Genomic DNA, 23,803 nt, shown 5'->3' with positions numbered 1-23,803 from the left:
GCCTAGTTTTCTTATTCTATTAAATGTTACTTATTGCCTCAAAACAAAACAATGGGTGAGGGGGGAATCGTTCTCTTTCCTTTGAAATTCCCAACACTTAAATATCTAAAATTCAAAGGCATCTGTGGGATTATCTTTTATTCGTACGGCACTAGCACCTATCAGGACTGGAGTCCCACTGTGCTGTGCAAACCTATAAATAAGCAACACTCCCGTTTTAAAGGACGGTTGATTATACCAAAATGACAAGAGTGGGGAGGGGAAAACTTGATGTTTCGGGGAAAATATTAAATGATTCATGACTGACATCAGCCATCGTTAAATTTTTATCTTTCAAATGCAAACATGTTTTTCATTAGCCTCATTAGCTCCCAATTGTATTGCAAAGCAATAGCATCACATGGTAATAATCTTTGTTTCATTAGTATGTCATATCAACTGCTCACAACATTCTTTGAAACTGATATGCTCGTTCTTTTCTGTATGAGTAGGAAGTGCCAAAACCATCTTCCTCTACAGGAAGGATGACCCCCTGAGATCCTTTAACTTTCGGTTTAAGTTTCTAGAGATAATCCTTTCTTTTTTTTAGGGGAGAGGAGAAAGGGGGATGTCAAGCAGCAATCCTTAATAACAAAGAAATTCCTGAGGTATATTGCCAAAGCAAAGAGCAGATAAAAGAATAAGATTCAACTTTTGCTGTTGTTGTGATACTTTTGAAAGCTAGAAAAACAGACAGCGCCAAGCTGTAATAAAGCCTACTTAAAAAAAGGTAAGGCCCCTAACACGATTCAAATAATTTCAAATACAGTTGTCAAAATAACGTGTTGCTTTTAATTAAATTTTAAATTCACCAAAATCTCTGAGCAAGAACACTTTGTAAAAGCACATACAGAAGTTACACACCGTATTAATCATCTGCATTTCTTGAGTATTTTTTATGAGGGCCTATATGAAGATGCCCAGTGCTCCTGTGAGACAGGTAAGCATTCTTACCTCCACTTGGCAGAAGGGTAAACTGAGGCACAGACGGATGAAATGGCTTGTCCAAGGTTAAAACAGGTCAGTGGACAAACACACGCCTCCCACTTCTGCAGTGAAAATGTCTTCCTGAATGTAAAAGATGGTCAGTGCATAAGAGTCAAGGTGTGAGGATTCTATTCCCATTTCTACCACTGCTTTCCTGCATGGATCACAAACTCTCAGGACTTGTCTACATGTGGGACGCTCAGGAAAGGGTTAAGCCACAGTGAACCAAGGCCACTTCACTTCTGAATAAGCATCCACACAGGGGATTAATGCACTTTGACTTCACATCTTTAATTAATTTACCAACTTTCTGAGCGGCACCAAGAAGATTTGCCCTCAATGCCTCAGGCTCCCCATTGATAAAAAGGGGCATAATATTTATGGAATGTTAAGAGGCTATGTTTATGCCTTGCAGAACTCGGAGATCCTCGAATGGAAGGAAATATAAAAATCCACAGTATTGTTTCACACTTTGTACAACGCCATTTCTCTGCTTTCACCTAAAATGCATTCCTTTTTTTGTTTCAGTTTTCAACCAACCAGTCTCCTTCTCCTAAAAAAAACTCCATCAAGAAGTCACATTTGACAGAGGGGAAAGAACAGTTTTCAACCCCTCCCTCAGCCTTCCTTCAATTCTCTCCATCCCTGGCTCAGAGCTTACAGCAGAAACCCAGATTGATTTAGAGATGGTGCTACCAGAGGTGAAAGTAAGCCAGTACGGTCTGGACTGGGCCGGCTGGCTTCTCTGGCGGTGATTTAAAGGGCCCAGGGCTCCGGCCACTGCAGGGAGCACCGGGCCCTTTAAATCACCGCCGGAGCTCTGGAAGCCGGGCTTGGGCAGGGATTTAAAGGGCCCAGTGCGCCTGCCACTGTGGGGAGCCCCCCCCAGAGCTGGTGTCGACGACTGAGAAGAGAAGCTACATATTTTTGCATGTCCTTTTAATTTTGCTCATCTTTGGTTTTGATCTCCAATACTAAGGAGGCCTCGTTCCCACTACCTGAACAAAGAGGCAAGATAAAATTATCTAATCATCCAGTTTTATAACCCTAAACAGTGCTGAAGTCTCATCTTGATTTATCTCACTTTAAACTCTATAGCACATTGGCTTGTTTATGACATTTACATTTTTCTCTTATTCAGAATAAGCTCTGAGGCAAATAAATGGAGCTGCTGTATTAATTAACAGCCACACTTGACAGAGTATCACACCTGTTTAATCAAATCTTCAGATGTTATACCCCATAGCAGACAAACATGAAAAGGTAACATTAGCCCAAAATCTCTGTGTCTGCAATTCATCCCCTCAAGATAGTAAAAGGAAAAAAGGGTAATGAATCTTCACAAATGGAATACTGTACGTGAAAACAGGCACACTGTCAGTTACACAGAAACAGTTTGGGTTGCTCAGAGTCTCTATTAAAAGGGTGGTGTCCCAATTACTATAAAGCCTCATTTATGGAGAACAATCACCCAGGTGTAACAAAGGTCCATCAGGCTGCCCATCGCTGGTTATTGCTCTGCAGTGCTAAGCAGAGAGGTGGACGCATTTCTCAGCAGGAACGGGAACATGGGATAACCTGGGTACGATAGGCATGTCAGATCCCAGGCAAAATGGGTTTATGGAAAAGAGACCTGGTCTAACTTGATATTTTGTTTTATGAGATGACAAGTTTGCTTGATACAGGCAATAGTGTTGATATAATAGACATTGACGTAATAAGGCATTTGACTTGGTACCGCACAACATTTTGATTAAGAAACTAAAATGACACAAAATCAACATGGCACACATTAAATGGATTAAAAACTGGCTAAATGATAGATCTCAAAACGTAACTGTAAGCAGGCAATCCTCATTGAGCGAGTGTGTTCCTAATGGGGGCCCACAGATATCAGTTCTTGGCCCTACACTATTTAAAACTTTTATCAATGATCTGGAAGAAAACAAAAATCATCACTGATTTCCAGGTGACACAGCAGGCACTTTTCTCCCTGTCTCCTCCATCCTCAATATTAGTCTATAATAATCAGTACTAGTTCCCCATTTTTTTTTCCAAATTCTAGTTCAAAATTGCCCTTGCTGTTTTAAGACCCTTCTTGAACTTGCTGCAGCACACCTTATTAAACCTTCTCTCGTGGCCCCTTTCCCTGCTACCTTCATTAAAGCTCATCTACGTGGATATATTGACCAGAAGAGGTATTGTGGAATAAGTGATTTTTCAATAGCTGTTCCAGAATAGCTCCCTGTGTAGACATGCTAGTCTGGAATAAAAGTGACTTTTATTCCAGAGTAATTAGTTTGCTTCCAAACATTCTAGAATAAAATCACTTTTATTCCAGAACAGCGTCCACCTGGGGAGCTATTCTGGAATACGTTATACCCATGTAAACAAGCCCTTAAACTAATCTAGCACTGGCCTCCTATTCACTGCTCTGTGCTTCCTCATTTATTCTCCGTATATTTTCAGATCTTATCTCAAAACCACTTTCTCCCTCTATCTCCTCTACCTGTGTCACTTACAAAATTAAAATGATAGCTAAGAGAGAGAAGATAAGTGTATTGTCTAATACTGGGATACAGTTAGTAAGATACTTGCTAGAACAGCTATATGGCATTCCAAATTCTATCCCCCCCACCCCTTTTTTTTTCTTTAGAAACTGAGATTCTGATAAAAAGAATGAGAAGTACTTGTGGCACCTTAGAGACAAACAAATTTATTTGAGCATAAGCTTTCGCAGGCTAAAACCCACTTCATCGGATGCATGCAGTGGAAAATACAGTAGGAAGATATATATACACAGAGGACCTGAAAAAATGGGTGTTGCCATACTAACTATAACGAGAGTAATCAGTTAAGGTGGGCTATTATCAGCAGGAGAAAAAAAAACGTTTGTAGTGATAATCATTTCCAACAGTTGACAAGAAGGTGTGAGTAACAGTGGGGGGGGGGAATTAACATGGGGAAATAGGTTTTACTTTGTGTAATGACCCATCCACTCCCAGTCTTTATTCAAGCCTAATTTAATGGTGTCAAGTTTGCAAATTAATTCCAATTCTGCAGTTTCTCATTGGAGTCTGGTTTTGAAGTTTTTTTGTTGGAGTATTGCAACTTTGAGGTCTGTAATCGAGTGATCAGGAAGGTTGAAGTGTTCTCCGACTGGTTTTTGAATGTTATAATTCTTGATGTCTGATTTGTGTCCACTTATTCTTTTGCATAGAGACTGTTCGGTTTGGCCAATGTACATGGCATTGTACTGGTGTACTCAAGGGAGTATGGTCTACAAGCCAATAAGGAAAATGTTACAGCACTGAGTAGCTACAACGTTCTTTTCAGTGTCTTCCTCCCCTGTGGAAATATTGATGGAGCTACTGCTAACAAATACTTGGGATGACATAAGACCACGCACCACACCTTTTTCCACAAGAGAGTGTGAAACTGAGCTGCACTGTACTACTGTACAAACCCCTGAGGTTGTTAGTTGACTAAACACAATTTGATTCATACTCACATGCCCTTTGGAGCCACTATGCTAGATGGTTTCCAAGTAGATGCAGATGCTGTCATATTTAGCCGGGGTTTAGGTGAAGAGGACGTGACTCCTTTAGTTCTGGCCCCAGATACCCAATGTTTTGCCATCATTAGCTGATTGGGCATAATATTAACGGCTTTTGATTTAGTATTAGGGCCTTGTTACAAGGACAGTAATAATGCAGGTCATAAAAGCATGTCTCAGGGGCATGTAATTTAACTGCAGTTAAAACTGCCATTCTTTGAAGGGCCTTCATAACAGAAAAAGAAGACGGGCTTTTTTGTCATGAGCGTTTTGTGGTTTTTAAGTCTCATTAAAAAACACTTGACCTATGCAGAACTTTAATCAGTCTTGTATCTTCTGGCAGATGGACTGGCAAACAGTTCGAGGCTGTACCCCATTAAGGGCTGGGAGGCTGACCAAATGATCAGGGCTCAGTTTTCACTCTAGGGGGGCTCATCAGAATTCTATACATGAAGCCCTTTGTGTTCTCCCATTTGTTTTCCCTTTCTTTTTACCACCTTGAGCCTTCAGTGAACATCCAGGTTCCTCCCACCTGACACAGGATGAAAATGAATGTCCTGTGAGCCTCTCCATGTGGCTCAGAAATCAGCCAAAGAGTGAAGTGGATTTAAACAACTCCCTTTCCAACTTCAGATTCTAAATATACACGGACTCTGCATCAGATCTGTGACTCTATAGGTCTAGAGTGTGCAAGTTTCATAGAGTTTAAAGCCAGAAGGCATCACTGTGATCACTTAGTTCGACCTCCTGCACGGCACAGTCCACAGGGTCTTCCCTAAATTAATTCCTTCTTTAAGACGAATAGCTATGGTCCACCTAGAGCATATATTTTACAAAAATGTCCAGTGCTGATTTTAAAATGTCCAGTAATGGAGAATCTACTACAATTCTTGGTAAGTTGTTCCTGTGATTAAATACTCTCACTGTTAGAAATTTGCCCCTTATTTCTAGTCTGAACTTGTCTAGCTTCAACTTCTAGCCATTGGATCTTGTTATACCTTTGTCTGCTAAACTGAGAAGCCGTCTAATCAAATTTCTATGACTGTGATCAAGTCAGACCCCAACATTCTCTTTGACAGACAGATTGATCTCCTTGAGTCTTTCACTATACGGCATGTTTTCCAAACCTTTAATCATTCTCTGAACCCTCTCTCCAATTTTTCAACATCCTTCTTGAAGTATGGACACCAGAACTGCACATAAATATTCCAGCGCCGCTGGTAAACACCAGTGCCCAAATACAGATGTAATACCACCTCTCTACCCCTACTGGATATTCCCATGTTTATACTGCAAAGATCACATTATGGACACAACATCGCACTGAGAATTAATAATGTTCAGCTGACTACCCACTCTGACACACACACCCAAGTCTTTTTCAGAGTCCTGCACCCAGCTTAGCAAGTGATCCAGATCGCTCTGTATTAGTGACAGTCCTCCTCCTTATTTACCAATATAATGGATACGGGCAGCAGCATTCTACATATGATGGAATGTAGAGAGCTGGGACTGGTGGAGGCCACAAACAAAGGAAAGAAGATATTGAGGGGTTTACACACACACACACACACTTTTTCGGATTCTTTGGCTGGTTTAACAGCTTTTTATTTTTTTCCAAACAAGAACTAATCTTGCAGCAGCTGTACCATTAAAGACAATGGGAGATACTACTAACACTCAACATGGGGCTCTCCAACCAACTCATGAGTCAACAACTTCATCCTGGATTTCACTGGCAGTTTTTTAGATTCTGATCAGCCTCATTCCACTTCAAAGGATGAATTCAAAGCATGCCAGAGGGAAACTCAAACAGAGACCAAAAAAAGTGCTTTTAAGAGCATGGTCTCTTTGAGCGTTGGATATGAGAGTGATCCATGCTACCACCATGAACATTCCCAACACACCCAGTCATACTAGTGAATTACTCCAGGATAACAGTAGAATGTACACATCACCTGGGTGCAAAGTTACCAAAGTGACTATAATTATAAAGGTACCATATCAGGATCTATTTTTAAATATAGCCAGGACTCATTCTTGGTCCTACATTTGACGACCACTAAAATTAACACATTGGTTTCTGTGAACACTAGATTTGGGAACTAAACACTCAAAGTTTGTCGTATCAGAGATGGTCCACAAGTATCGTAGCAGCACCTACAGCATGCTGACAAAGTTAAGTATTTAGTTCTGGGTCAATGTGTGATTTTAAAACCCATAAACTTCATTAAAGTAATCCTCATCCTGGGAATCCAATCATAGGCAGCTTACCCAACAGTGAGCAGAGGCGTCAAACCTAAGCAGCGGTGTCAGTACTAGAATACGGAGACTAGAATAGTGACAGAGTTCCAGGAAGTAATAGAAGCCACAAACCCGATTAAGTCTTAAACCCGACATCTACAATCTCACTTATTTTATTCATATACGTTTTACACGTCGCATGTGAACCTGGACAGAGATTAATTTCAAGCGGATGCAGTGCCGGTAACATGCCAGATTCAGAGCCCTGAAACTCTGCTCCCACTAGACATCCACAGGACAGCCCAGCCCAGCTACTGACAATACAAGCTTCTCCCACACACCATGGGCCTGAACTCTATCCCGGAGAGACCATCTCTAGGGCCCAGAGGGAAGTCAAGTCTCAACAGCATAGTCATTCCTCGGCCTCTTTGCCTAGACCGCCAACAGGTCCGCCCGTTGTCTAACAACATAGGCCATCCTCTAGGAACCGGATTGAGACCCAACAATTCATTTCACACAAGCCACCCACTATTTTCAGAGGCCATCACCGGCACTGGACAGCTGTATACCCCACAAGGATGGACTCTACTTCCTATTACCAACTTCCTGAACCACCAGTCTGGCCCTCTCCTCCTCATTTGGTATCAGCCATTTCTACCAAACTCTTATAGTTTTTATACAGTAGGCAAAGGCCTTTAACTCTTTCTCCATGGTGCTGTCATAGCAAAGTTCAGGGTTCCCCTGGAACAGAACACTATTCTCCAGCCACTGTATTTCAAAGAAGTGGAAGTCTAATATACCTAGTGCATGCAGCTGATGCCTTCCTGCTTTTCAAAGAGACAGTTACTCTACCGAAGCTTCCTCTCTCTACAGAGCTGAAGCCAGCTGGACGGCAGTTGAAAGAGTCACTCAGTCAACAGCGTCGGATATCTGAAGACTTCAGCCCAAAACAAATAGACACATTTAAAATTAAAATTTAAAAAAAAAAAAGGACATAAAAAGAATAAATTGTCCCTTGCTGGTGTAAAGCAACAGCCAATTGTATCTCTCTTTAAAATCCCCTATCTCCCTTGAAATGGCTTCCCAATCAGCAATCTCATAGGAGTTGATAGACCGGATCAGACTACTGGTCTGTCTTAGCCCAGTATCCTGTCTCTGAGAACAGTCAGTACCAGGTGCTTTGGAAACACCATAATGGGCAACTACGGAATAATCTATTTCTTCATACCCTGAAAAGCCTCTTTGAGGAACTGTCACATAATTCCGACTGGGGGCCTGGTGACATAAATCTTGGGAGAGGAGTCATGGAAGGGTCCTACTTAGAATCTCTGGATTCTTCCCTAAAGCATCTCATCAACCCCCCAAACATCCCACAACCTGCCAATCCCCAAAGGTGAGACGCAATGTGTCCCCATTACCGAAAATGAGGGCGGGGGACACAAAAAATTATCCATGCAGGGACTTGCTGTGAGGTTCCTTCCTCTATTTCAAATAACTGTCTATAACCTCTGTTTCATGGGTGTTTATTTCTGAATTATTTCGTTTTAAAAAAATAGTGAAGAAACCATATTTCTGTGACACACAAGTAACGCTGGCACAGAAACAAGGGTCATTGTACAAACATGACCTGCCTGGAACTGCCTTGCACTCTGCCCCATACATGTCAGGAGGCCACCCCAGACATATGAAAAGATGCCAGTGCCTCTCACACATAGACTCATAGACTCACAGACCTTAAGGTCAGAAGGGACCAGTATGATCATCTAGTCTGACCTCCCGCATGATGCAGGCCACAAAAGCTGACCCACCCCCTTTCCCTTGACTCAGCTGTTGAAGTCCCCAAATCCTGTGATTTAAGGACTTCAAGTCGCAGAGACTCCTCCAGCTAGCGACCCCTGCCCCATGCTGCGGAGGAAGGCGAAAAACCTCCAGGGCCTCTGCCAATCTACCCTGGAGGAAAATTCCTTCCCGACCCCAAATATGGCGATCAGTAGAACCCCGAGCATGCAGGCAAGATTCTCCAGCCAGACCCTCATTGACCATTGATACTATTTACCACACACCTAGTCACCCTAAAATAATCCCTGAATGTAGCTATTTGTCTATGAAACAGGGAATCCTACCCCACTAAGGGCCAGAGGCCTTGGGCCAGTCAGCCCAGTTCCACTAGCCCCACGCCACCCCAACTGTGCAGGGTTGGCATCGGAGGAAGGAAGCCCAGCAGTAGAATGAGAGCATAAGGCAGACAAAGGCCCATGGAAGACTCCAGGCAGGAAGGCCTGGGTGTGGCTGCTCTGGAGAGAGCAGGGAGCAATCTGAAGCAGCCCAGGAGAGGCTGAGGGGAAAGACAAAAAGGAGCCTGGGAAGGGCAAAGCTGAGCCCAGAGGGTGGGCAGAAAAGACTTGAATCAGAGGAGAGAGGAGGCCCCTCGGGAATGAGAGACTAGGGCCCAGACTCTGTGTTTAGGGTTGGTTTTGGAGTTGTGTCCTCCCTGAAGGAGTGGGCTTTGTTAATGGCTTAGCTGAAGGGCCAAGCCCAAGAGGGAAAACTAAAGCAGGGCCACTGTAGGGCCCACCCCAGTCACAAAGGGCCACAAGAAGCAGCGGTGACTCCGCAACCGTCTACAGAACGCGAACGTGTATTTATTTGTAAAAAGAGCTAATACAATCGGCTACCTGCAGCTTTAAGGCCTGCTCCTGCTCCCACGGAGGTGAAAGGCAAAATCAGTTTAATTTCAGAAGGCACAGGTCTATAGAGTGCATCCCAAGAATTCTTCACGTCCTGGGGGGGCGAGAGGGGAAATCAATTCATTCCCCCCTCCCCAGTCCTCTTTTGCATTGTAAGCACCCAGGCACCGGGCATCTACTTCCCCTGTGGAACTGAATGTCACAGTGTATGCACAATGATAATATGGTCTTGACCACGCAGTGACCCATTGCAGAGGATCTAATGAAAAATGTAACCACGGTTGAATGAACTGCAGCACTGGGTCGCTTTGATTTCCCCCACCCCTCTACAACCTGAGCCCAATTTCCTGTTTAATACATTTCATGCCACAACTAAGCTGAGATGAAATTGAGGCAACACCTATTTTCCTCCCTGCCCCCATTAAACTCAGAACATGCTCCCATATGCCATAAATTACCTGTGTACGACAGGGTAACTTACAAGCTCCAAATGAACTAGCAAAACAAAGCAAGGTACAATCCTATCTCAAAAATCAGGAGGCAATTCCTTCAAACCACAGCATCCACAGAATGAAAACTTTGGGCTTGGCTCACATTCCCATGAGATGATTCATTGTCTTCCGAGTTACAAAGGGACCTAAAGCTTGGCCATGAACTCCCGAGCCATACACCCACTCAGGAAGAGACATTTGGATAAGGTCTGCTGGGCAGCGGTTGTGGTTCCATCCATCACTGGGGAAAAAAGTCCCCGCCCCCCACCCACGCACATCATCACCCTCCCTTGCCTTTAAAGACTTGGAAAACCCCAACTGTAGCCCCTCAGCAGCAGTTAAACTGGCAGAGATTGCAGCAGGATTTATTTTTGGCAAAAAGTTAACAGCTCAGCGAGACTGCTGCACCTCTCCCGCCTGCCAAGAAGAGGTCACACCTCTCCTCTGAACATGGTTATTACTGGTGGAAGTGGCTCGGAGCAAAGGGACGAGAGGAGCAAGCACGACTGGGTAGCTGCACGGGATGGAACAAGCCAAACAGGTTCATTCTCATATATCAGTACAACAAGGTTAAGAGGCTGCCGCTCACATGGTGCCTTAGCCCAGTGCTCCTATACGCCTCACAGACGTTAACGAATTATGCCTCGTGACGCTCCTCATGAGGACGGAGTAACATTAGTGAGGGACCTGCACCGCCCCTGAAAACCCATCCCATCTGCAGGAAATTTGGGTTTGGAGCTCAAGCTTCTCTTTAGACCCTTCCTCTCCTAACAGGGCAAATCAAAACCAAGCACCCCAGGACTTTGAGGAAGGTCAGCCTCAGCTTCCAAGCCCCAAACTCTGCAGCTGTCATTATGATGCACTTTTTACAGATGGGCAAAAAGAGTCACAAGGGAGTTAAATAAACTATCTGGCTTTAGCGGCTACAATTACATAAATTCCCATGGCTGCCAAGAATGGGGGCCAGGCAGCATTTCAAGTCCTTCTGAAAAAGCTAACAGCCAGCAGGGACATACAGGTGCCTAGAGATGAGCAGAGAGCCTTTCGGATTAACTCAGGAGTGGAAGCAATGGAAGGATACCCCTTGAAACTCCTTGTCATGCCACTGTGGCCTTATTCTGGACTTTTCGTAATCGCAGAGCTGAATGACGTACACGTAACTCATTAGGGGGATCCCCTAATTACTCAAATTTCCCTGCTGCACAGAGAGCGGTGGAGGGGTTCTCGAGTGGGCTAAAGCTGAGTGAGATGATGTTTAATATCTGCCATTCTTTTCACTTTCTTTAAATAGAAGAGCTGTGAAATCACAGACAGGTCTGGACAAATTGACTCAGCTCAGGTAAGGAATTAGGCGTACACAGTTTGGGAGCAAGCTAGAGGAAGGAAGAAAAAGGCATATTGCTCAAAGTTAGGGTAGATGTGTCATACCCTGTGGCTATCCCGTGGTCACTACAGGTTACAGGTTTTAGCTTTATCAGGGTGACGATCATTCCTTAGGGTAACTGGCAAGATTTGTTGTACTTTCTCAACTTTTACTAACACTGTAATTTTATCCAGCGCTCCTTCAATGAGTACATCCCATAAAGTTATGCTGCAGATTAAGGGTACGATGCAGGGCAGAGAAGTCACTGAATTTGGGAGTTACACCCCCAGAGATCGTTAAAGAACACAGGCAATGGTCAACCATCCTTTCCTCCTGTCCCTTATATTTAAAACGTTGAGCGTTTTAAATTTTATTTTAACCAGGCACAAAGATAACGTGCTATAATCTATTCACGAGATGGGGCTGGCACTGATCCAGCTTTAAATGAAAGAATAATCTTGCTCAAAACAAAGCTAATGAGTTACCTAGCTAGAGTGAGGAAAGACTATACCCCTCTGCAGGGCTATCATATACTACAGTTATGTTATCAGCCTGATTCTGTTCTTACTCACAATGATGTAAATCAGGAGGCACTCTATTAAAATTAATGGTGTTACACCAGTGTAAGATTCAGGCATGAACAGAATTAGCCCCATAACAAGTTAGCCAACCTGTATTTTTTTTTTCTGAAGGGTACGTTCTTTCTTCAACGTGCCTATGTAATGACTTACCGTGTCTCCATCTTTCAGGAGCACAAAAGCTTATCCATACAATGCATGGTGAGAAATTACAAAGAGAAGAACATAGGAGAAAGTTTGTCAACCTACCAGATCTGTCCAACGTTAACCAACGAGAGGTAGAGAATCCATAGAATGGCCATAAGGATCATGTTTGCACATCCAGTGACCAACACGTAAGCCGAAACTCCCAAGCCAAGGCCAGCAAGGCAGTCCAGGTTGCTGTCCATATCAGACCAGTCCAGGAACCAGATGATTGTTGGGGCATAGGTCAAGGAATCCAGGTTAATCTTCCCTTTGAAATACCGTTTGACATTCTGCAAGTACAGTTTGCATGGCAGCAGTCCCTTCTCCCCGATCAGCTGCTTGTTTTGATGGTAAGCCACCAAAAAAGCGACAACTAGGAGGAAAAAAACAAAAAGAAAAATGTCATTTAAAACCATCACAGAAGGACATCTTTCAAGCCCAGCATGGTGGAGGTGTATCTGTGCATCGGGAAGGAATGCATTAACATCTTCTCTCCAGTAGTATACAACACAGCCATTTCTATTAAATTTGATAAATAAGGCATGGGAATCCCATAAACATCCCGAAAACCAGCCAATGGGAGCTGGGGGGGGGCGGTGCCTGCAGGTGAGAGTTGCGCGCCTCCGCCTAGGAGCCGGACCTGTTGCTGGCCGCTTCCGGGGTGCAGTGCAGTCCGCGGTGCCAGGAGAGGCAGGAAGCCTGCCTCTGCACCCCAGCTACGCCGCTGACCAGGAGCCGCCAGAACCCCACACCCCAACCCCCTGCCCCAGCCCTGAGCCCCCTGCAAACCTGAAACCCCTTTCTACACCCCAAATCCCTCATCACTGGCCCAACCCGAGCCTACACCCCCAGCCCAGAGCCCTGACCCGCTCCCGCACCCCAACCCCCGGCCCCAGCTCTGAGCCTCCACAAACCCAGAGCCCCTCCTGTACCCCAAACCCCTCATCCCCAGCCCCACCCCAGAGCCTGCACCCCCAACCCAGAGCCCCCTCACACACCCCAAGCCTCTCATCACCAGCTCCATTGGGTCGTGAGCATCAACAACTTTCTTCAACTGGCTCCCCAGAAAAAAAGTTTGAAAACCACTGGCTTAGAGACTGCTCTAACTGTCAACAATGGCATGTGGTCCTCAAACGATCATGCACCAATCCACCCAGGGCATGGACAGATGCAGGAGCCAACTCCACCAGTTGGACACCATCCAAGAGTTCTCCCATGCCAGGGGAATTTTCAACCGGCCAGCTACAGCCAGGACTCATCTCTTTTGTGCAGTCTGGGTGGTGCAAAGTGGCCAGATCCTAATGAGAATCTGGCCCACTATCATTTCTGATGCATCACTTCAATATGACCACTTCATATCAAACCTCTCTGGTGTAGCAATTCCAGTGAACGCTCTTCTATGGGGAAAGAGAGTCCCAAATGGGGCTTTAAGGTACATTGTGAAAAGAACACCATAGAGGCATATCTCCTTACAGTATCTTGGATAGCAAAGAGGATTCAGGGAATCCTGAAGCCATGATAATCTTTGCTGTCCTGTAGGAAACGCACATATAGGAATGGCATTTCATGGCCCTCTGAGGGCATTTACTTCTGTGTCAGGATAAAGTATTTTCAACAAAAAGGAAAGGACCATATTGCGGTCAAGGCAGAGGACTTAGCAAAAGTCACCAGGTCCCTTAGCAGACAACTCCTAGGTTCTCGGCCCAGCTCCACCACACATTCACTGTGTGACTTTCCTCGTCTGCGTTCGGTATCAGCCTGCCTAACGATGCGGTTGCGAAGCTAACGCATTCATGTTTGCAAGGCACTTGGAGGCCTTGGATGGATTGGAAGCCACTCCATGTAACCAGTGGTTAAAGGAGAACATAACGGGGGGAAGGGGAAAAGCTCTTATTGCAATGGCCCAGGCAAAGGAGGAGCTGTATGGAAACCCCCATATCCAAGCCAGGTAGAGGAGGGACAACACCCCTATGATTTTAGCAGGATAGGGATAGCTGCACCATCTTCCTCTCCTACTTTTCCCCTCCAAGATATTTTCATTATCTGAAGGCAACATTTGGAATACTGTACAATGTAAATATTCAACAGCTCCATCCACAGCAGCACGGATAGTGCCAATTTTAATTTGTAATAACAGTTTTCTAATGCTTTGGATAATAATTAACCCACAGCACACAGAGAAGAGGTTCTGTTTGCAGTGTTATAGCCTCGCTTTGGAAAAGAATCTATGATCATTTGTATATATCATCTGTATAAAACTCCCAAATATTAGAATTTTTCTTTCGCAGAACATGTTTAAAAATACCCTGATATGTTAATGTGATGACTCATGAAATAATATTCAGTATCTAGGATGCTTCAAGTTAATTTGGCCATTTGACAGTTAATGCTCACAAAAATGCAACTATTTCAGTCATAAGAGTGTAGTTATGCTATGGGTTGGACTCCTGTATCCTCTCACATACTGACATGTTCAAAATGTAAAGACTTAATATTTTCTTGTCCTCCAAATTGCTACTTTTACATGTCACTACAGCTCTCCCACTTATAATAGCTACATCCTTAAACTGGACAATCTAAGAACAGCCAGTTGCTTTTTTTAACAGTATATAAGTAATTTAATTACAGATCATAGACCTAGAATTTGATGTACTGCAGAGAAAGTCGGTCAGTTTCTAGGAATTATCTCATATTTTAGGAATCTCCGCCAGTTACCAGCTTGCAGTTTGTAACTGCAGTCATCTCCTCTGTCAGAGAAATGATGAGGGCCAATATTTCCTGATTAGGCTCCATACATTTTACTCCGTTTCAAGCATTATCTGATTACTGGCCACGTCACTTACAGCAACAAGTCTTACAAAATTGAAAATGCTACACCACTGATTATTTTCCCTCTCCTAACTCATGCTCAAATCTATCCTAAATTGAGGGATGCTGTGGTGCGGACAACAATTTTGATGTCCACAGACAGCAACATATCTAAACAAAGTGCATGCATAAATCCTGATGCAGGTATATGGAAATGTGCTCACCGTGCTATTTTCCCGTGGATATGGGCTCCCTCTGCAAATTCTGTATGCGAAGCCAAGCTTTGCTGCAACTTGGAAGCATTGCGACCTGGAGGTTTGATTAACTATAAAAATCAGTGCCCAGTCGCTACATCAAGAATGAAATTCAAACTTCCCCATAGTTCAGGGTGTTGGAACAGCGGGGCGTGGGCTCAGAAGTTTGCAACCCTGAAGGAATTTGTTATTTCAAAGCAAAACAGAACCAGGAGGCAGCGCAGAGAGTGGCTAGGGCAGTGGTTCCCAAACTTTAACAACCTGTGAACCCCTTTCACTAAAGTGTCATGTCTCGTGAACCCCCTCTTAAAAAGGAATATTTCCAGGGATTTTCTCTTTTACCTGAGTATAAATGATAAAAGCCGTGATCTTGGAACTATAAATTGTTTTTATGACATGCTTATTACACACTATTTATTATTAATTATTATTTATCATTACAGTATTTTTATTACAGTATGAAAACGGCAACACTCTTCCAAGATCTCACTTTCGTAGCTTGTATCACTTTGAATAAGCCTGTTCTAAGACAAGGCTCCTATGTTTCATCAAGGAGTATCAGATGTGAAACAGCAGGAAGGTATTTAAGAAGCCAACTCAGAGTTCCTCCTACACAAGCATTCAGGTCTTGAACAGTCCAGGCAAACAACGCACGTTACAACAAAGCTTAAACTTGTTCTTCATAATAATTTTAAAAACAAGATTAGCTGCCTATTTAATTTAAAAAAAAAAGCAAGAAATATCCACCTCCCTTTCCATTTCTTCTAAGGAGTCTTGAAGTTTCAATCTCCTCAGTGTGATAGAGATGCTGGCTTTGATCTGCTTAGCTCTTGGAAGTCCAGGGGCTCCGGGCCCCGTGCTCCCTATTGCCAGCTCTGTCCGCCATTAGGGAATTTTTTCCCAAGAACCCCTGGGATAGGGCAACAGGCTGAGACTCTGGTGGTCTGGGCTCTAGTCCCAGCTCTGTAACTCGCTCTCTCTGTGAGCCAGTTATGCGCCCCGCCGCTGCCTCATGTAAAATGGAGACGGCGATGCTTGCTACCTTTGTGAACCTCCGTGAGCTGGGTGGGTGAAGAGCACCAGGGGTTATCACTGAAAGCTTACCCCTTAGCTTCCAAGTCACTTCTCAAAGATCTCATCCCTGGGAAAGGGCGTACCAGGAGGAAGGTTGGGGTCAGTGTGTGACCCATCTCACACCTCGTACAGATCCCATGGCAGAAATAATCCAGTTGTGGGGTGCTGCAGCCAATCATATATAGAGTCACAGGGCCCAGTCCTGCAAGGTTCTTAGAGCCTCCTGAGAGGTGCTGAAGGACTTGCGGGAGCAGCTTCTTGACACGCACCCCTGTCCGCACTCAAACCACTCCGGGTCTGAATCTGGTCCTCAGTTTATATTTTAAACCTGACCTAACTCCCCTACTCATTTTGAGAAGGAAAGAAATATGCTTCAGCTTGATAATGATCAAAATACTGCACCATCTCCCCTCCAACACACACACAAGGATCTCCAGTGGTGTTTGGTTAATAATCCCTTTAAAACCATTACTCTGGCATTACACCCAACTTGCTATCTCCTGAACGAGCACTAAGGGCCTACCAGAAGTTAACAGAAGGAATCTCATTGATTTCAATGGGTTTTGAATTAGGAAAGCAGCACATTTTTTCTTTAAAAAAAAAAACCACACTGACCTATTTTACACAAAAACCAATAAAGCCAAGCAGGGCATTTCATTAGATTAGAGATAGAAAAGGACACACTGACCATAAAGCTTAAGAGTTGTCTTCTCATGACAATAAGCTAAGTGACTTAAAATGTAAAAAAATATATATTTTAAAGTATTCCTTATGCTGGTTGGTTTTTTTCTTTTAAACCAAAGCTCTTCTCAGAACTGTAAAACTAAAAGATTCAGTACACGAAACCAGCAGAATTATAATGCTCCCCAACATCAGACAACTTAATATCTCTGCTTTGGTTAAAATAAATTTTCTGCCTTTAAAAAAACCCTACATGGCTTGATTTACCTGGATTAGCATTGCAATTTGCTGCACTCAGTTTTCAAAAAGTGCTAATCAAATTTACCTCTAAATGCGGCACAAATTGTTGCCCCAACCCATAACTGCTAATCAGTTTAGAAAAAAATTTAAATGAGACCTCTGCACTGTAAGCAAGATAAACAAGGAAAGGGTAAATTAGGAAAAATATACACTACGGCAATTGAAGAAAAGTATACACTATATATGCTGAATATTGTACAGGGTATTTAAGTTTAAAAGCAGCAAATATCTATTATAAGTTGGCATGAACTTCACATCTAAGAATTGTACAGTTTGGGCCAAAAAAAAAAGGCTTCTTACAAAATAAAGAATTTTTCTTTTTTACAAGCATTTATATTTCTGGAACTTTTAATGTAACAATTTCGTAACCAATTCACATTAGCAAATTTTCTAATTTGGTTAAAAACTCATCCAGATAAGTCCTTATGTTTCCTCCCAAATGTCACTCCATTATACCTCCAAACTATGAAGACCAATGTCACCACTATTATAGCCTATTCTTCACAGGCATCCAATACTATACATGCACACATTTATGTAGAGATGTATATGGAAAGACACAGACCTTGCAGTTTGCTGCTTACAATCCACCAGACTTTATTCTTCCCACAAGACACAACTATGCTCACCTTCCTGTTAAAATTTCTGGGTTCTTCCAACACTCAGTTCCTACACTAGGTAGTATTATAATTAGAATTACCACTAGAAGGCAATCAATATACTACAGGTACATATTACTACACTGCCACTATATAATCCTCTGGTTGTCTGAGGATTATGTATATATATGTATATAGGTATAAGACACCGAAGTTCACTAGAACATTGATCTTCATTCAGCTGGAAGTGTGAGTGTTAGACCTTCCACCTTCCTCAACTGCAACACGTCCCCCACGTCCCATCCACAGGACTGACTGCACTACTTTGCTGTGCTCTCCAGCTCTATCAGCCATGACAGCAAAAGGTTGGAACCTAGAGGTAAACAAAGGCACAAAACTTTGGGCAGGCCAGTAACCGAACTGCCCATACATAACAAGGATACTTTGCCCCTCTCTGGTGCCTTTTATCTGAGCCTCTCAAAGCACTTTACAAACATTCAGGAGTAAAGCTTCACAATGCTCACGTAAAGCATCATCATCTCCGTTCTCCAGAGGCAGAAACTTGCCCAAAGTCTCACAGTGCTAGAACAGGAGACAGACTCCCCATCCCCTACTTGCCAGTCCGGTGCCTTAGGCACAAGATTTCTATCCCCCACACTTGGGGGCAGTGCAGCTGTCACAGAGACAGCTGCAGGGTGACCATGCATTCTAACTAGGAAACACCCATCCTCCGCTGAGCATGCTTTGACAAAACCCATTAAGCCAGGCTTTCTGCGGGGAAGAGCATTTTGCCCTTTACCAGGAGCCCACACGGACAAGTCCTTATGTGCTGCGGAGAACAGGGTGTCAAACTTGACAACTGCATTTGCAAACTTCACGCAATGCAGTAGCTGACAGCTCATCTCAATTCCAAGCATTTATTTTGACTTCAAGAGCAGTTTAAACACGAGAGAAGAATGGAATGAATACGGCCTTGGCAGTTTCACATCCATAACACATGGATAAACTTTTGCCCCAGTGTGTAACATGATACAGAATTCTAATGATAGAGCTGATGATGGGCAGCTTAATGTCCAGGTTGGAACATGTTGGCACTTAGACTTCCAGTGACTTTAACGGAAATCAGGCCCCAGGTCACTACTCGATTTGGAGTTTGCTCCAGTTTACTTGTAGATGTGGATGAATTATTCCTTCTAACAATCAAATCCTTAGTTTTGTAATCTGCAGGTTGCTATGCCACCAAATAGCACGGCGAATCTGTGCAAAAATACAAGGGAAAATTCTCCATATGCGTTGTGTATTGCTCCCTGCGTTGAACAGATTATTAAATCTAGCATTTCATTCCAAACTCTTGTACAAATCCATTAACAGAAGTGTTTATTATCAGTGTGTACATTTAAACATCCATGCTTTTAAAAAAACCTTTTACATTCTCAAAAAATGTTTGTAGCTCAAATATAGAAAATATCACTAAAAGCCTTACTCGGGTTACTGTCAGTTAGAAAGTTGACTGCTTTCATTATAAACAATAATACCCATGTAGCACTTTCACATTCAAAGTGCTGTAAGAATATTAACTAAACTTCAGAACAGCCCTGTGAGATAGTTATGTACAATCCCCATTTTAATCATTTTTAATCACTGGAGGTGGGGGACGTGTGAGGTTTGCGTGAGGAGGTTTGTGTGAGGAGAGCATCAAAGAGAGAGGCTAAGTGACTTGTCCAAGACTGCTCAGCAAGTCAGTAGCAGAGCTGGGATTTTAACCCAGAATGAACCCCAACTCTGTTCATTTCTCTGATTGCGGGGGGGTTCTTTTTGTTATACCCAAATGAAAAACTCCATTGTGGACATTGTTACTTATATTACAGGAGCTCCTAGACTGCTCATTGTGCTAGGCACTGTACAAACAAATACACCAATGCTCTGAAGAGCTTACAATCTGCATAGACAAGACAAAGGGGAGAGGAGAAACAGAGGCTCAGGACTTATCTATACGGGGCAGAATGTGGACTACAGGGGTGTAACTTCTACAGCACACTGAAGTGTTGCACGTTAATTGGCCCAGGTAGACCCGGCTTGTGCGCACTAAAAGTTCCCTTTAATGTAATGCTGTAGTAGTTCACACCACCATGTTACAAAGCACTAAGGGACTTTTAGTGGACACCAACCAGGTCTACACGGACCGATTAAAGTGCAACACTCTAGCACGCTGTAGAAATCACACCCCTGTAGTCCACATTACTGCCCCGTGTAGACAGTCCCTCAGAACGGACATGCTGAAGGCCACACAGTAGGCCAGGAATAGACCCCCAATGTCACTACACTCAGTCCAATGTTCAAACCCCCTGGACCATGTTGCTTCATACTTTCTGGTATCAGCTTACGGACTAGAGACACACACACAAACCTCAAAGAGCTGAGCAATTTTCTGAGAATTTACAAGACACTTAACCTTCTTTCTCACATTCAAAAAAGTTTTCCCGCAGTTCTCCTTCCCTCACCCAGCTGACAGTAACCGGAATTTAGCTTTCAGGCTGCAGGCATCTCGGAACCTATGTTATCATCTGTGGCTTCTCAGCACCCTCAAGATTGCTTTAAATCAACTCCCAAAAAACCCATGTCATCTCCGAGAGACTCCAACACCCGTCACTTAGTCTGCCGGGAAGAGTCAGTTTCCCTCTAACTGTTCAGGCCACTTTCCCCCAGACGCTTTTATCATCTCCTGCTGCTCCCTGTACTTGAGTGTCTTAAACTGCGTCCATTTACCTGTCCAGTTTGTGACATTTCCTCTTTGAAGCATGTTGCTGTTACTGAAGCTCCGTTACAGCTTGACAATTAATTGAAGAGAGCCCCATGCTTCCTCCCACACAAGCGGTAGTCAGAGCCCTTGACAGCTCAGGTGGGATCAGCCTCCCATACCTGATGCAAGCTGATCTTTATGGAAGTAAGGCATGTAAACTGTCATTAACTGTTAATCAACCCTCACTACTTATTCTCACCTCAGAAGGTGCATTCCTGTACTTTTCCATTAACAAGAAAACTCCAAGACAGGATACGTTCCCTATTTGATCCCACATGCTACCAATAAACAACTGGGACACGCAGTACAGAGAATCACCAAGCTGGAATTATTTGGTCTTATGCATTTTGCCCTGTCACCTCGGTTCCATTTCCCAATCCAGCCACAGCCTGTCATGGTAAAAGAAAGAGAGAATCCCATTCTTCATGCTCTGTAAAGATTTAAAGATGTGAAATCCAAAACTTTCCGGTCACGTTTCCCCCCTTCCACTCCCACCCCCCCGCCCCATTAAAAAAAAAAGTCTTAACTTCTACTTAAAGCCCAAACCACAAGAAGAAATGAACCAAGAGCACAGATTTTTGCACGAAAAGCAAACTACATTTTACATACACAAAAAATATGCTACATATATCAATTTCACCTTTGACCTGACAAAGCATTCTAAAAAAGATAATGTGCTGAGTGCATGCTGGCAACTTAGTTTAGGCCTGAAATCTAGGTTTTATTACAGGGAAAAAAAGAAAAAAGTGGTCGCGGTTTTTATATATTATTAAAGAAACAAATGAAACATCTTCATTTTAATTGACACACTCCACTGCAGGATTGGAAACCCAAACACCACAGCCCTGTGCTAGCAGTGAGGAGAGCCAGAAAGTGAAACTAACCCACACAGTTTCATCAAAGTTGAGATACATAAGATAAACACCGCAAAAAGTACATCTGGTTCTTAAAGTTCTTCATTTTATTAGATGTGCCATTAATCGCATAGCTAATGACCATTTTTTTTTAAAAATGATTCTCTCACTACTTTGTTCAAAATAACATGAAGGCAAATAAGAAAATATGCCACTGTTCATAGCCCACAAGTCTCTGAACAAAGTACAGTTATTTATTTTAAAGCGAATCAAATAACAGGTTAACGTCCAGTTTAAGGACATCTCTGAAATCCCTTTCTAGTCCAAACCAAATCTAGCTGAACTGCTGACCTCAGAGAGACAAATTCTCTCTCACTCCAATCTTGTTATCATTCCCCTGGAGCTACCAATGCCTGTTATTAATAAAGCTATTTTACTGAAGTGAAAGTGCAGTGTTTAGTGCCAAATATGCTTCTGTCTTCTTTACAGAGCTCCTCTTTCCACAATTTAACTGGCGGCATCTGACTCGCTGACGGGATACAGCGCTAACGTAGGGTCTTTGTTTTATAGAGTTGTTAACTAAAGTCCAAATGTGTCAATTAAAAACTGACACTGGGAAAAATGCAAAGGATATACTGTAATCCAGACGAGATGGTCTGAAAACTACTGCAAGCCATTTAAAGTAATAGGATCATGGGGTGGAGGGGGGGAATCTTCAGGCAGACAAGTCCTTTTGTAACTAACACTCACTCCCTTGAGAAGGTGTTAGATTTGAGATTTAAGGTTTAGGAAGAATAAAGTTATAAACCTTCAAGCATTTTTGAGTAGGTTCCTACTAATTGGGAAAAAATAGTAGTATTTAATATTTATGGAGAAGGAGAATTAGATGTATATGATGCCTTTCATGTCAAAGTACTTTACAGAGTATGGGTCACATTACAGAAGGGGGTTTCTAAACAGTATCTTGAAATTCCAAAATGCCCAAAATGGGTGTTTATATGCGGGGGGGGGGGGGGAGAGGGGGAGAGAAGGATAGCTCAGTGGTTTGAGCATTGGCCTGCTAAACCCAGGGTTGTGAGTTCAATTCTTGAGGGAGCCACTTAGGGATCTGGGGCAAAAATCAGTACTTGGTCCTGCTAGCGAAGGCAGGGGGCTGGACTCAATAACCTTTCAGGGTCCCTTCCAGCTCTATGAGATAGGTATAGGTATATCTCCATATGCACCTATCTGGGCATCTACACATCAGAAATAATTGGGGGGGAAAGAGAGAAGAAGGGAGCCACTACGGTACACTTGATCTGAGGACCCATACACTTCGTTCAAAACCAGCGATCGAAAAACAAACATTCAATCCCCAGATGTTGATCTATTTCCTTAATTAGTAATAGCCACTGCAACTGCACTTCCAACAATCTCCTCATGAGGGTTTCTTTAGTTTTAAAAACGGGCATCAATGTCATAGTTTGCAAGGATATAGGAACACACAAGAACATAAAGATCAGAATGGAAAACCTACTCTAATCTGTTATCGAACTTACTCCGCATTGCCTTTGCCTCCTGCTATTATTTCTTATATTTAACTTTGTACCTGTCCTGCATCTCAATAAATCATTTGGGGATCTAGTTTCCATGAAAGATGCTATACGAGCTTTTATTTAAGTATCATGTAAATGAGCATAAGTCTGAGACAACTCTTCTGCTTGTTTTAATTACTATTATAGCATCCAGATGCTATAGGACTGTATAAAAAGACAATTAACGGAGACACAGTGTGGTCTCTACTAGACTGAGCATGGAACTAGAAGCCACAAACTCTGGAGTCGTAATCTTGAGTCTGCCACAGATTTGCTGTTTCGATTTGCTTGGACAAGGCACTTAAATTCCCCCTCTCAGATCAGATTCCCTTCTGCCCCGCACAATTCATTCTGAATGGGCAGTTTTTTACTCTCACTTGGAAAAGGTAAAACGATGGAGTGGAGAAACAGGCCCTCAATATCTAACCTACAGAGAGCTGTTGCAAGAATTACCCAGCTAATTAAAAGCACTAAATACTGTCTACTTTGCGAATATAGAGTGGTAGTTACCCTCATGAATTCATGGGATGCACTGAACCAGCTCTACGTGCCTATATCTTCCAATATCCTTAGCATTCAATTAGGAAAATCCCACTGGTATGGGCTCAGTACAGGGTAGTTTCTCTACATCTTTCCCATTCCCTTCCGCATTCCCGCCCAGTAATGGGGGCAGTAAGAGTTTTGGCCACCAATTTAGGATTTAGGATTACCCAGTTGGTCAACTGACA

The 23,803-nt window shown here is 43.1% G+C and overlaps 1 protein-coding gene across 4 annotated transcripts in view; it reads right to left on the bottom strand.

Annotated features, from left to right (window-relative positions):
* Positions 1-23,803, bottom strand: part of LMF1 (lipase maturation factor 1) — a 331,417-nt gene that overhangs the window by 298,822 nt on the left and 8,792 nt on the right. For all 4 annotated transcript variants that reach the window (XM_065560223.1, XM_065560224.1, XM_005288979.5 and 1 more), the window contains exon 2: positions 12,195-12,504. In XM_065560223.1, coding sequence (XP_065416295.1) covers positions 12,195-12,504 — 310 coding nt within the window. The remainder of the gene's footprint in view (positions 1-12,194; positions 12,505-23,803) is intronic.

This window comes from Chrysemys picta, chromosome 10 (assembly GCF_011386835.1).
Source record: "Chrysemys picta bellii isolate R12L10 chromosome 10, ASM1138683v2, whole genome shotgun sequence".
NCBI lineage: Eukaryota > Metazoa > Chordata > Testudines > Emydidae > Chrysemys > Chrysemys picta.
The sequence above is the reverse complement of the archived record's forward strand: the minus strand, read 5'-3'. Positions and strand labels throughout refer to the sequence as shown.